The sequence below is a fragment of the Rhodamnia argentea genome, chromosome 4 (assembly GCF_020921035.1).
Source record: "Rhodamnia argentea isolate NSW1041297 chromosome 4, ASM2092103v1, whole genome shotgun sequence".
Classification (NCBI taxonomy): Eukaryota; Viridiplantae; Streptophyta; class Magnoliopsida; order Myrtales; family Myrtaceae; genus Rhodamnia; species Rhodamnia argentea.
This window is the reverse complement of record NC_063153.1, coordinates 13833858-13846821: the sequence shown is the minus strand read 5'-3', so window position 1 is coordinate 13846821 and position 12964 is coordinate 13833858. Positions and strand designations below refer to the sequence as shown.

The window sequence follows — 12964 nt, the reverse complement described above, 5'->3', positions numbered from 1 at the left end:
AGAATCGTTGTAGGATTTTTGGGAGTAGATGAGGGTTTAACCCTACCCGATCGTATGTCTTTTTGAAGTCTTAGTGAGCCGCCCCGAAGAATAGGGTTGTTTTTTTTTTTTTTTTTTTAGTAGCTCAGTATAGTTAAGATTCGTCTGTTCCGGCTTTTGAATGAAATTGTTTTTGTGAATTGAATGTGTTGATTTTCCTACTATTCTATCCTGCTGATTTTGATTGTTTGGGAGAATTGCAAGTTCCGCATGTGCCGTAATTTCGTAAGTCAATAGTCTACCCGAGACGCTATCATTCATGACCCGAGGCGAGTAAGGTAGGGATGTCGCGAGCTTGAGAGTCGGGGCGTGACACATCTAATTTGTGATATTGCTCAACTTCCACTTTGGAATTCTAATTTTTCAAGTGGGTATAACATAGCTAATTTTAATCCTAACATAAGATAGTATACGACTTAATTTTTCAAGTGCCTCTATGATTTCACATGTTTTTGAGGTTAACAATAAGACGTGTTATTGCTTTTTATTTATTTATCTCATAATGTGAGTCTTGCTTACTAACTCGCCCGGATTTAATTTATCTATCTCATAACGTGGGTCTCGCTTATTAAGTGATCGTTTTGAAAGTTTTGGCATTAAAATGAAAGCCGTACATAAGTTTTAACACTTGTAGTTTTGACACTCGCCCATCTTACTCGCTCTGTTTTAAGGAATTAGCTTTTTAGTGCAGTTAGGTAATATCGTTTTTAGGTTTTGATAGGCTTTACATATTAATTGTGAGCCCGTGTTCTTCAATTTTGTTACTTTATGTGATCTAAACTTCTCTCAAATCTCTCTCTAGTCCAAATTATGAAGGTTTAACTGTAGGATGTTTAAGTGTATCACTAAAGTGATGTCGTGTGCTGGTTTTTTGCCCATAATGCTTAGTCTACTTTCACAAACTTGTATGATTGTAGGATGATCATCATAATAACACGCAAGAAAGATCTCCAAACATCATTTTATGCTCTCAATTGTCAAGTCATGGTGATCAATCCTAAACCTATTGCAATTGTGCCAATTCAATCCTAAACCATTTTTTTTTTTTTCCTGATTCAGTCCTAAACCTTTTGCAATTGTGCCATTTCAGTCTATTTGACGAATTTTGGCCTATCGGCGCTAAAGTGGACGCCCGTCGGCCGGCGGGCGACCTAATATTTTAATATTTTTTTGAAATTTTTTAATGTTTTTTTCTTTTTCTTTTCTTTTTTTTTTTCCCTCCCCACCCCCACCCCCAGCCGTTTGCCATAATTCGGTGATCGCCCGGAGGGGCGTCCAGCCGACTCCCCCTGCCATGGTGGTGGCCGACCTCGTCGTCCTTGGGCGAGGCAACGACGATGAGGTCGAGGCCCGCCCAAGCCCAGATCTAGGCCGGCGAGGTCGAGCCTCGCCCGGCCATGGTGAGGCATGACCTCGCCGTCATCTGGCCGACCGCCCCTCCGGCCAGCCGCATGATTATGGCAACCGACTAGGCCCGGGGCTAGGTTGGGGGGGGGGAGGTGGAAGGAAAAGAAAACAGAAAAGAAAAGAAAAAAGCATAAAAAGATATTTAAAAATCATAAAAATTCAAACAAAAATAAAATATTAGGTCGCCAATCGGCCAAACAAAATTCATTGGATTGATTGAAATGACACAATTGCAAAAAAGTTTGGGACCGAATTGGCACAATTGCAATAGGTTTAGCACTTTTTTGATAATTTTCTTTCTCTCAATCGTCAAGTCATGACTCGTGCCCTAAGGCACAAGATAGGTGTCACAGGCCGGTTGGTCTAGCATTCCCTTACCTGTGTGGTCTTAGAAATTGCTTACCAAGTCAGCCTTTCTCGTCATACTTGCAAGGACCGTAGAGTGAGAAACACTATACAATCGAGAGGAAGGGGACCCCTATATATACCAGCATAGCTGTCGATCTTCGTTCAATCTAACGGTAGGGTTTCTATCTTCCCAACTACCAACTACCTACATTAATTAGAAAAATTCTCTGAGATATTGTACATGTCCCATGCTACATGTACCAAATAATATTCTAGAGAATTCGAGACTCCTATGAGGCTCACCTGATCTTCTTGGATCATTCACGGTCCTTCATACATTGAAAACCTCTGGATCGGGACATTCTCCCCATCTTATTGGGCGACGCCTTCGTTGCATCTTTGGCATTGTAGGCATCAATTTGCTTCTTGAATTGCCAAAGAGCTTCCGCAAGTTCCCAACTTGCTCCACTCTCCATTAGGAAATTCTAGATCGTGCTCTTCAAACTGTGATGGTCGGACCTCAACCTCTCTATGAGCCTCCATCCCAAGCCGACGGCCAAACAAAGAGGGTAAATGCGCACCATTGGAGTCCGACACAACATGAAAACAACGCAGAAGGATAAGGCATAAAGCTAATTGATGTAGCCCAGTTCTCTTATCGCGAGTCCACGGGCAAGAGTTCTTTCGAGATCATGAATAGGGGGTTGATACGTTGATACAAAGGCCTGTTTTGAGTGTTGCAACGAGTCAGGAGGGTGGCATACAAGCTGGAGCTCTTGCCAAAGTCAAAGGTACATTCGGTGTTCCATGTGAGTATGATTAAATAGTTTCATGCACATGAGGAAGATATGGACCGAGGAGAATCGCAATGAGCACCTCCTTTGGTAAAAACCTCGTATGACCGAAATGTTGATTCCATCATGCAGATTGAGTCATATGGAAGAGGTATTGTGCACTGAAGTGAGAGTATTTGATTCGATGGAAGGATCTACTGCAGAGTGAAGCAAGTTGAGAACCCGCGGAAGCTCATTGGCAATTTTTTAATCAATTTGCTTCTTAAATCGTTAAGCAAGGGGGGGTGGGGTTTGTGTGAAATTACAGAGCCTGTCCCTCGTGGAAGGAGATATATAAGAATCGGATATAAAATACAGAGAATAGGCTGTTCGGTCGGGCTGACACTTCCAAAGTTTCATTTTTTTTAAGTGAATTCAGATTCGATCTCTCTCAGAGTCTCACCATGTTGTTATGACAATTAGTACGATGAAGCAAAATGATGCTTTGTCTTGTTGCATAACAGACGAGTGAATGACATTGGATGAGGAAATTTTCAATCATCTTGTAAATTAATAAGTTTGATGCTCACGATAATAGTATATTGTGTATTTCCATTGTCTTTTATATTTGGCAGTCTTCGTGTAATCAAAGAAAAGAAGAGTCAATCATGTAGCCTCAATGATTTAAGAAGCAAATTGATGCCTTCCATGCTGAAGATGCGCCAAGGGCGTCGCCCAATTAAGTGGGGAGAATGTCTGCGTCTGAAGTTTTTCAACATACAAAGGATAGTGGATAATCCAAGAAAACCGGGCGAACCTCCTCTTAGGGTTTCTTGAGTCCTCTAGAATATTTTTAGGGACAAGCAATATAGACTTCAAAATCATTTATTATACATATCACATGTGTGCAGCCGAAGACGGAGGGTCGATCAGAGGTCGATTTTGTGGCTGGGGCTGGGGCTGGGCTGGCCATTTGTGAGTACTGGCCATAGGAGAAAGGAAAGGGAAAAGAAAAAGGAAAAAGTGGAAAAATTCAGAAATATCTTTAAAAAAATGCAAAAGTTGTTCTTGTCAGTGCTAGCCACACCACATAAAATGATTTGTGGTTGGCCAGCGTCCACGTAGTGATTTCTAGTCAATTGTGATAAGAAGAACCAAATTGATAAATCGTCAAAAGGTTTGAGACTAAATTGGCAAATTATGAAACACGTTTAGGATTAAATTGGCACAATAAGGTGTAAGATTGAATTGACAGCCATGAAATAAGTTTAGGATTTTTTGGACAATTTTCTCTCACAATCAACATGACTCGATCTTAAAACAAGTAAAATTAAATTGGGTCGAGTTACAATTGCTTTAAATTGAAGAGAATATAATGGGAGATAGCACCATTACACCACAACATGGTATACGACTACTAATCACAGTATTAGAAGAAACCTTTTTGCGTGGAAGACAGAAACGTGGATGAGTCTCTTCCTTTTTGCGTATGGCATTACCACTCATTTTGCCTGCATCCACTAATTCGGAACTTAATTGGAATGCCATACTTAAACCTAGATGTTTTCGAGATGTTCTCGATAACCCGCGAATGGCATGTGATTTTCCTTGTGTGGATCATATTTCAATGGGAACTTAATGAGTCAGCTTCTATTAGTAATTTCTTAATTTGACTGATTGGGCGATGTAATTACACCCCAAAAGATCTTAGTACGTGGTACGGGATGGGGTTTTCTATGTGTAGATGATCATCAATTTTATCAACACGCATAGCATCTTGAACTTAGTTACGCATCGTTGGATTTTATTTGTTCTTTAGTACTTTCGCACATTAAGCATTTTGCTGTAATTAGTAAATCATAACTTCGTAGCAAAACAAAAAGGGTTAATACCACAAAAAATCTCAAACCGGTACACCCATAATAAATTTACCTCAAACTAATTATTTTACCATCAAAAACACCAAACCGGTACACTTATGAAAAACGAAGGGTAAAAATCTCAAACCGATATATTTGTTAACCGCAAAGTGTCATCCAACTTGGCAATTTGAAGAAAAAATTTAACGGAAACTAACAGAGAGTAACTTTACCATAGGTGTATCGGTTTGAGGTTTTTTGTGGTATTAACCCAAACAAAAAAGTCACATTTAGATTGATTTAAAAGTTACTAGCTAATTAAATATTCAAACCCCTCAATAAATTTCCCGATGTTGAGTTTTGCGTAATGACCTTCACACTTGCACCTCAACAACAAAGCTTTTGGTGTATGTACCTCACTTGTTTCTCTTGTTAAAACCTTAGCAAATGGTCAAATCCATGGGGAAAAAGCTATAAGACTAAAAACCAGAGAAACCGACGATCTCTATTCCTCATTTCATGAAACGAAACTCGAGCGAAATTAAGAACGAATGCGGAAACCTGAATAGTGGATGACATACCTCCAACTATTGATGAACCCAGACGAATACAAATGTGCAACATTGAACGATCGCCAAAAAACGGGATGCTACTAAGTCAATTGCCCTCTCCGATGCAATGGTGTGCTTTTTCTGTTAACGTAAGCTCGAGAGTATGTTCTCAAGAGAGAAACTGTCGACATGAAAAAGACGTCAGAACTTACGTAAGGATTTGGCTTAGACGACCCGTTTTATAAATATTCCACCATCGCACCTCTTCAGATAACGTCTCCCAATAAGACGGTTATTAGGCGAGGTGGTTATCACATAATTAATATGTATAATATAACGTCGTGCATGTGAAACAGGAGCGACAATATGGGCGATTAATATTAGACCTATTGCAAGGGGAATCAGAATCAGGGAAGGCTGCACAAGGATCCAAAAGGAAAACCGTTCGGCCCCATTTAATATTTGTTTTCACACTATACTAAACTGTCGTGCATGTGCTTGCTAAGAAGAGTTTGTTTGGAGTTAATTTTTAACTCCATGTTGCTCTTTATTTATTTTTTTATTTTTTTATCGAGCTTTTAAAATAACATTTCCTTTCTTTTGGGGTAAAATTGAAATTTATCATCTAAATATTAAATGGACCGAACAATCATATTTTCCACGTTGGCCTTTTGGACGGTCATTTGAATAGAATTTCCCGCGGACGTCGACTTCAACGGCCATTTGAATAACATTTCCGGCGGACCTTATCTTAAAGCCTAAATCCCTCGTCTCTTGTTATTTATATCCCGGTGAATCTAGGCTTGTTTCGCCATCATCGTTTTGCTCTGACTCACTCTCTGTTTCTTCTCTGCTTCTTCTTCTTTTTTCCTGGTTTGCTCATTGCTTTCAATCTTTTCTCCTTGCGATTTCGATCCATTTGAGTTCAGCTTACTCATCACTCTCTTTTCGGGTCAGGGGTGTCATTTCTCTTTACCGATTGTTGACAGTTTGCTGAGAGCGAGACGTTCATGGCAATGCCCGAGACGATCCTCATGTTCGCAGCTAGCGAATCTCCAAACAAGGAGCCTTCGCCTGCGCCAAATCTGGGGCCGACAGAGTTCGACAAGGTTTCATCCGTGGTGCAGAGTTCCTACACGACGAGCCCTTCTGATCAAGGAATCCCTCCATCAAGCACAACTCCAGCTAAGCCTGCTCAAGAGAAGTCCCTTTTGGGTTCATTGTCATTCTCGAAGCTCAAATCGGGATCTGAAGAACTGGCACGTCCTGGTGATGCTGCTTCAGTCAAGGACGACAAGAGCCGACTAAAGAACTTGCAGTCTCCCCACAGGTGTTCCCCTGAAGTGGAATTGCCTCGCAAAGGCACAAGTGCTGGTGCTGCTAAAGACGATTTTGCAATAACCTTGCAGGACGCGCCACAACAACCTCTGCCAGAGGCTACGGCGGCGGAAGGTGATGAATGTGTATGCTGCTGGGCAAATTTCATCAACATGGTCACGTTGGCCGAGTGGGTCGTGTTGACGTGTGTCACTGGGCTTCTGATCGCGAGCTTAACAGTGCAGAAGCTGCAAAAGACAGATATTTGGAAGGTGGAGCTGTGGAAATGGTGTGTGCTGGTGTTGGCAATCTTTTCTGGTCGGTTAGTAAGTGAGTTGTTGATGACCCTGTTGGGTTGCTTGATTGAGGGGAAACTCTGGCTCAAAGAGAAGCTCTTGTACCTTCTCTATGGATTGAAGCGCAGTGTGCAAGTTTTTATCTGGTCAGTTTTCGTTCTTTCTGTCTGGGGTTTGCTGATATACCACGGAGCGAAGAGATCGAGCCAAGCAATGGAGATACAAAGTTACGTGACAAGGGCTCTTGCTTCTTGTCTCGTAGGAGCTGCCATATGGCTTTTCAAAACGCTGCTGGTAAAATTGGTTGCTGCTTCCTTTCACTACAAAGCGTTCTTTGAGCCTATCCGCGCGTATGTCCATCACCAGCACGTGATCACGGCGCTTTCCGAAAACCATTCAATGGGACGGGATGGCGAGTTCAAAGGGCGGCTCAGTTTCTTGAAGTGCATCAGTGGAGTGGCAGAGAATCTAGAGAAGGTAATTGATGCGGAGATGCTGAACCTGTTGAAGGGAAATCGAATTTCAGCTTGGAATTTGAGGCGGTTGATCAGCGGTATTACTGGCTCAGGGATATCTCTCTTTGACGAGAGCCTTGATCATCCAGATGAGGAGATCCGTATTTGCTCAGAAGCCGCAGAGACTGCTGGGAAGATATTTGAGCATGCGGATACAAAGAAAAAGGGGTGAGAAGGCCAATACTGTCTTGAACTCTCTCCCCATTCTAGTTCTTTTTGCTGTACAAATGTGTATCTGATACATACTCTATGGTTTTTCTAGGTGCATTGAAGGGGAAGACCTCAAGAGCTTCATGAAGGAGGAGGATGCTGCCAAATTCATCCATTGGATTCAAGGACCGGAGGGTAATGGAAAGATCGACAAGCCAACTCTAAAGAACTGGCTAGTAAGTTCATACTTGGTAATTCAGGATGTGTACTGAGTATCAGCAAAATTTCTTTTCTTGTCCAAGTTCCGATCACGATACAGTCAATAAAGTGTAAGTAACAATCGATTTGTGTAAAGAAATGCTTAAGCTCGCCAAATTGTCGACACATTTTGAGAACTTGTGAATTAGTACTGCACCACCAGGCACAAGTTACCCGGCGTCTTTTGGTAAATACCGATCCACAAGCACGATTTTATGCTTCCAAAAGCGACATTATCTGGAGCTATGTAACAAGCTGAATCTGAGGGACTTTCTGAATTTCAAATTTTCTGAGGCAGACCTAGTTTTTGATTAATACATTCAAAGGGACTTGACTATATAGTCAATATTCTGCAGGAGACTGTTCACCGTCAGAAGAAATTACTCGCCCGCACCTTAAAAGATGTGGATACGGTCATCGATAATCTGGACTGGCTTCTCTCAGCAATCGTGCTTGTCGTGATTACCATCACGTCGTTACTTATCATGGGACTTTTGACATCGGAAACACTCATTTTTATCTCATCTCAGCTTTTGCTTGTGGTGTTTATGTTCGGTAACACTGCCAGAACCGTGTTTGAAGCTGTCATCTTCATATTTGTGACACATCCGTTCGATGTGGAAGACCGTTGCGTCATCGATGGAGTGCAGGTGTGTTACTTAGTCCTGAGACTCTGCCTTGACTTCTTTGTTACTGATTCCCCTATGTGCCTGACATCTTAATCCCTCACAGTTGGTTGTTAAGAAGATGACTATTTTGACCACGACCTTCGTGCGATCTGACGGCGAAAAGATATACTACCCTAACTCGGTTCTGGCCACCAAACCGATTAGCAATTTCAATAGGAGCGACAATATGGGCGATTCTGTGGAGTTCACCGTCGATTTCTCTACTTCAGTCGATAGTATTGCAGAATTAAAGGAGCAAGTGAAAAAGTATGTCTGTCTACTCCTTCCTAAACCTCTTTATATTGCCATTCCTACTAACAGGAAAAAGAAAAAATCGAAACATCATCGATTGGTGGTCGAGCTTTCTTCTGTTCATTTACCATCTTTAGCATTTCTAAATATTTCTTCAGAACAAACGTGTATCAGTTCCTCATGGAATTTCAATCCTTGGTCGCGAAATTGTCAGGTACTTGGAAAGCAAGCCTAACTACTGGAAGAAGGAGCACAGCGTCGTGGTCAAGGAGATTGAGGATGTCAGCAAGTTGAAGATGGGTCTCTTCGTCACCCACACGATAAATTTCCAAAACTCTGGGGACCGGAGCAGCCGGAGATCCGAACTCGTGTTGGAGCTGAAGAGAATCTTCGAAGAAGTCGGTATCAAATACCGTCTGCTTCCTCAGGAAGTTCAAGTCGGCTATGCCGGGTCAGCAGCGCGGTCTTGAATCTTCCAGGAGAAAAGTTGCTGGTGACCAGCAAGTATGTGAGGACGTGATCATCAAGTCACATTGCATTACATCTACAAAACCACTCTCTTTTAAACAGACTGCTCATTAGGAGTTCTGGTGTTGTCTGTGTTTGTCAATTTCTTCCATTTGATTGAGAGAGGGTTGATCCAAACGCTATTGGAATCACAATGGAATGGATCATTGCGTCATTCCGAAGTAATCGACTGCGTTGTAATTGCGTGAAACGTAATTCTAAAACGGACTAAGGATTGATTGACCTGCTAATTTCCGGCATAACAAGATACCATTGTTACTCACTTGACTGATTAATGGTGCTTTTCTGTTGTGCGATTAATGCACATTTAAGGTGCATTTGGTTCACGGAACATGACTGATTTGGATAAAAAATATTTAAATGATCACTTGTAACACTTACAGAATTGAATGAATGAAAAATATTTGGGTGCTCGGTTACGGGTAGCTTGGCCTTGTTTTGGGCAGCCAAATGTCGGTTAACATGGAGGAACCGTCCGTGGCAAGAACACATCCGTTGGGCCATGACGTACATAGGTGGCCGGTCTTTCTCTCACCGACTTGCCATATTCTCCCATGGTGCGCTTTGTCACCTTATATGGACCAAGCGGAACGACATCTTATTTCGGAGCAATACCCTTTTTGTACCGGAAATGATCAAACACCTCATTAAGGTGGTCAAGGACAAAGCTATTTCTCTTGGAACCGTCAACGATACCCCTTGGAATCGTCGGTTACAAAGTAGTTGGGGTCTCTCCCCCGCCATCTCCGAGGCTCATCCTTAGGTCGTTTAGCAGTATTTACTCCTTTTTGGCTGCTGTTTTCGCCGTATAGTTTGTAGACTCTTCGTCGGTGCTTTCGCCGGTTAGCGGTCTTCTTGTTAGCACCACATGGTTAGGCCGCTTGTTTGGCCTCCGGGGATCTTCCCCGTGACGCCTTGGAATTAGGTCCTCAGTACAGAGACCGAGTTCAATAAAAAGGATTATTATTGAACTTTAGTTGGTATTAAATTTCGGATTGAAAGGACGTACGTGACGAATTTTGAACAATTTCCAAAATGTCGTTCGATTTCGATCGGGTCTCGAAATCGTGGTCGCCGCGAATTAGGATTTTTGTTCGTCGCGCCTAAACTTTTCCGGACCGAAATTAGCCCGTGAAAATTCAAATTTTATTCCCAATCGATTGAGCCAAAAATCCGATCAGTCCCGATTTATCAAAAGACCGTTTCGCCCTTGGATATTATGCGTATGGGACGAAATTCATTAAATTTGAAGAGATGGGTGGACCCAACCTTCAGTCAATCCTCAGCCACCCCAGTCAAAGCCCACGTGATATTCTCTCTCCTCCCCTTCTCTCTCTCTCTTTGTCTCGTTGCCCCCTCTCTTCTCTGTTTCGCGCGACACCCCCTCCCCCAACCGTGCACACCCATCCTTCCTCCGGCCTCTTCGTGCGACGCCACCTCACCACCTTCGACCACCACCTCCAGCTGCACCTCGCCGCCACCACCTATCCCTCCGGCGCCGTCGCCAGTCATCGGACGGCCGTGAAAGCCGCCGCGGAAGCCCTCCCCTGTTTCGGCGCCCCTAAAGCTGAGACTTCCAGCTCCTCCTCCGATCGTTCAAGACACCGTCGAAGCCAACCACCACCTCAACAACGTCCCTCAGCCTCCTCACCACCATCCTGACCCAACCCCGCTGCTCGTCGTCCACCGGAACCGCTGCAAACAGCCCTGGAAACCGACAACCCCCTGTTTTCGGGTTTTGCTGTTTTTGCTTCTGTTCCAGCTCAAACCGCCGCCTTCCGCCGCTCACCACCGCCACTGACGACCTCCTTAGAGCCCTATCTTGTCCCCTGGAGCTTGTGGTGGCCGGCCGCCGCCCGTAGAGCCCGATTTGAGCCTCGATCGGACCTCCCCTGTTCTGCCCGCTTTTCCTCTGTTTTCTGCGCGATCTGTACAGCTGCTGTTCCGCTGCTTCCGGCCACCGTCCGCCGCCCCCAGCTGGTCCCGAAGGTCATCCTCGACCTGTAGGTGAGTCCCCCAGCCTTCCCCAGCCTCGCCCCAGCTCGTGAGATCGATTTTCCCCCCAACTCAGCCCGGTTTCCCCTGTTTTACCTCTGTTAATTCTGTTTTTCAGCTTCCGTCGCTCACCGGACCTCCAATCGCTGAGCTGCTACCGTTTGCAGCGATTTCACCTCCGAACTCGTCACTGTTTTCGACCGTGAACAGTGTCTCCGAAACAGTGCCGCCGGTGAATAGTGTTCCGGCGTGAACAGTGTTTTTCGGCCCCGACCTCGACCACCGTTTTTGGTGAGTTGACCCTAATCCTTGGTTAGGGCGTTAATTGCGCCTAGGATTAGTTATCTAGTCGGTAAGGAATTTAGGTAGATTTGATTATGGTCGGATTAGTTAGAAACCCGGTTTATGGTAAATGACCATAATCGATTAAATTAGAATTGTTTGTGGCTAATTGGTGTTAGACGAATTTGATCGTATGTTGTGATTTGATCGCGAGCGAGCGATAGGTTAAGGACGGGTGATCGATTGGCGATTTTAAATCAAATTGGCTAATTAATGACTCTGGCACGAAATTGAGCCCTTATGTGGCCTAATCGAATTGGTTTATTCATGTTGAATTGATGATTTTGTTTGGGCGGATCGCCACGTTGAAATGTTGATTTGAGTATCCTGGATGCTCGTTGAGTGAATTGGCGTCCGCTTGGGAATTAATTGTTCTGTGTATCTTTGCGGTGTCTATTCGGTAGTCTGCATATGCATATGACCGTGTGCAAGATCAAAGACATATTTTAGCATGAAAATGGCCTTGGGGCCGAGTCTTTGAGCACGTTTGTGTGAGCATCCGGCATAAATCAAAGAGAATAAATTGATTGATGTGTCGGGTGTGCTGTATAGTCATATGAAGGAACGATGATGGGTTTTCCTGGCAAGTTCGTACCGTACACATAGTACACACCGTACCATTTTTATGGAACCACACGACTTGCCAGAAGCACGATAATTCATGCCCCGTATGGTACGTACGGTTTTAAGGGATTATCGGATGCCGGTCGCAGCTTGTGATGGACCGAAGCCCGGTGTAGGGATGCCTACTTGCCGTGCCGTGCAGGGTGTACTGGATACACCGCTTGTAGTAGCCGTTGCCGAGAGGGAAAAGGAATATAGCCCGGCCCCGCCGGAAGAGTGCGGGATCGCATTAATTGTAAGAGTCGATCACGCCAATCGCGTGGATCCTCATCATTGTGGCGCGAAGGGCGTGATCATCGTTAATAAATGGACTTGTGTGGTGTCCAAGGCATACTTGTGAGTGTGATGCGTGTTCGGTTGGTCGTCCGATGTGACCGTTGAATTGAGTTAAGCATTGCATTATGTGTGGCTCAAGACTGGTAAGTATGCATGTGGATGATTATTGCCTTGTGGTATAATTGCTGGATATATGTTTATATCGTGGTTTATATAATCCTCGTGGTTCGGATGTTATAGGCGAATTAGTGTCCTAACCGAGCTTAGGCTTGATTCACCGAGAATTATATCTCACCTCATTGTGGGAACCACTTTCGTGTCCCAAGTGATGGAGCTTTGCGAATACCAAGGCCAGGTTATGAGAGTAGCCTTTTTGGAGTAGATGAGAAGTTAACCTTATCCGACCTAGTAACCTTTTGAGGTCTTAGTGAGCTGCCCCGAAGTATGGGGTTGTATATATTTCGTAGCTCGAGAGGGGTTAAGACTCATCTCTTGTTGACACCTAAATTTTGACTAAACTTTTCAATCATTTTTGCATAGAAAATTAGAGCTAATCTTTTAGTTCTAGACAAAAATAATTAAGTCATTTTTCATTCATGCATTGCATCAGCATTTATCCGGATCGGCGGTGCGAGATCGAGCTTAATTTGCCGAGCGATTTGTACTTAAACCGATGGGCAAATTTTTTAGCAATTCATGGACATATGTGCCAAAAAGTTAAAACTATTTTGGAGCTTATATTTTAGAAAGAAGGCTTTATCTAAAA

General features: G+C 43.6%; 1 protein-coding gene across 1 annotated transcript; it reads left to right on the top strand.

Annotated features, from left to right (window-relative positions):
* The first annotated feature begins 5987 nt into the window (after positions 1-5987).
* LOC115756346 (mechanosensitive ion channel protein 10-like) lies at positions 5988-8931 on the top strand. Its single transcript, XM_048278038.1, has 5 exons — positions 5988-7273; positions 7368-7491; positions 7870-8163; positions 8246-8448; positions 8648-8931. Exons 1-5 carry the CDS (start codon positions 5988-5990, stop codon positions 8901-8903), a joined length of 2163 nt encoding a protein of 720 aa, XP_048133995.1. The 3' UTR covers positions 8904-8931.
* The last annotated feature ends 4033 nt before the right edge of the window (positions 8932-12964 follow it).

What these genes read in the sequence shown, in the direction of transcription:
- LOC115756346 (XM_048278038.1), top strand. Translation starts at nt 5,988, where the DNA reads ATGGCAATGCCCGAGACGATCCTCATGTTCGCAGCTAGCGAATCTCCA. An exon ending in CAACTCTAAAGAACTGGCTA is followed by an intron (nt 7,492 to 7,869) that starts GTAAGTTCATAC and finishes AATATTCTGCAG; the next exon opens with GAGACTGTTCACCGTCAGAA. An exon ending in TTAAAGGAGCAAGTGAAAAA is followed by an intron (nt 8,449 to 8,647) that starts GTATGTCTGTCT and finishes CGAAATTGTCAG; the next exon opens with GTACTTGGAAAGCAAGCCTA.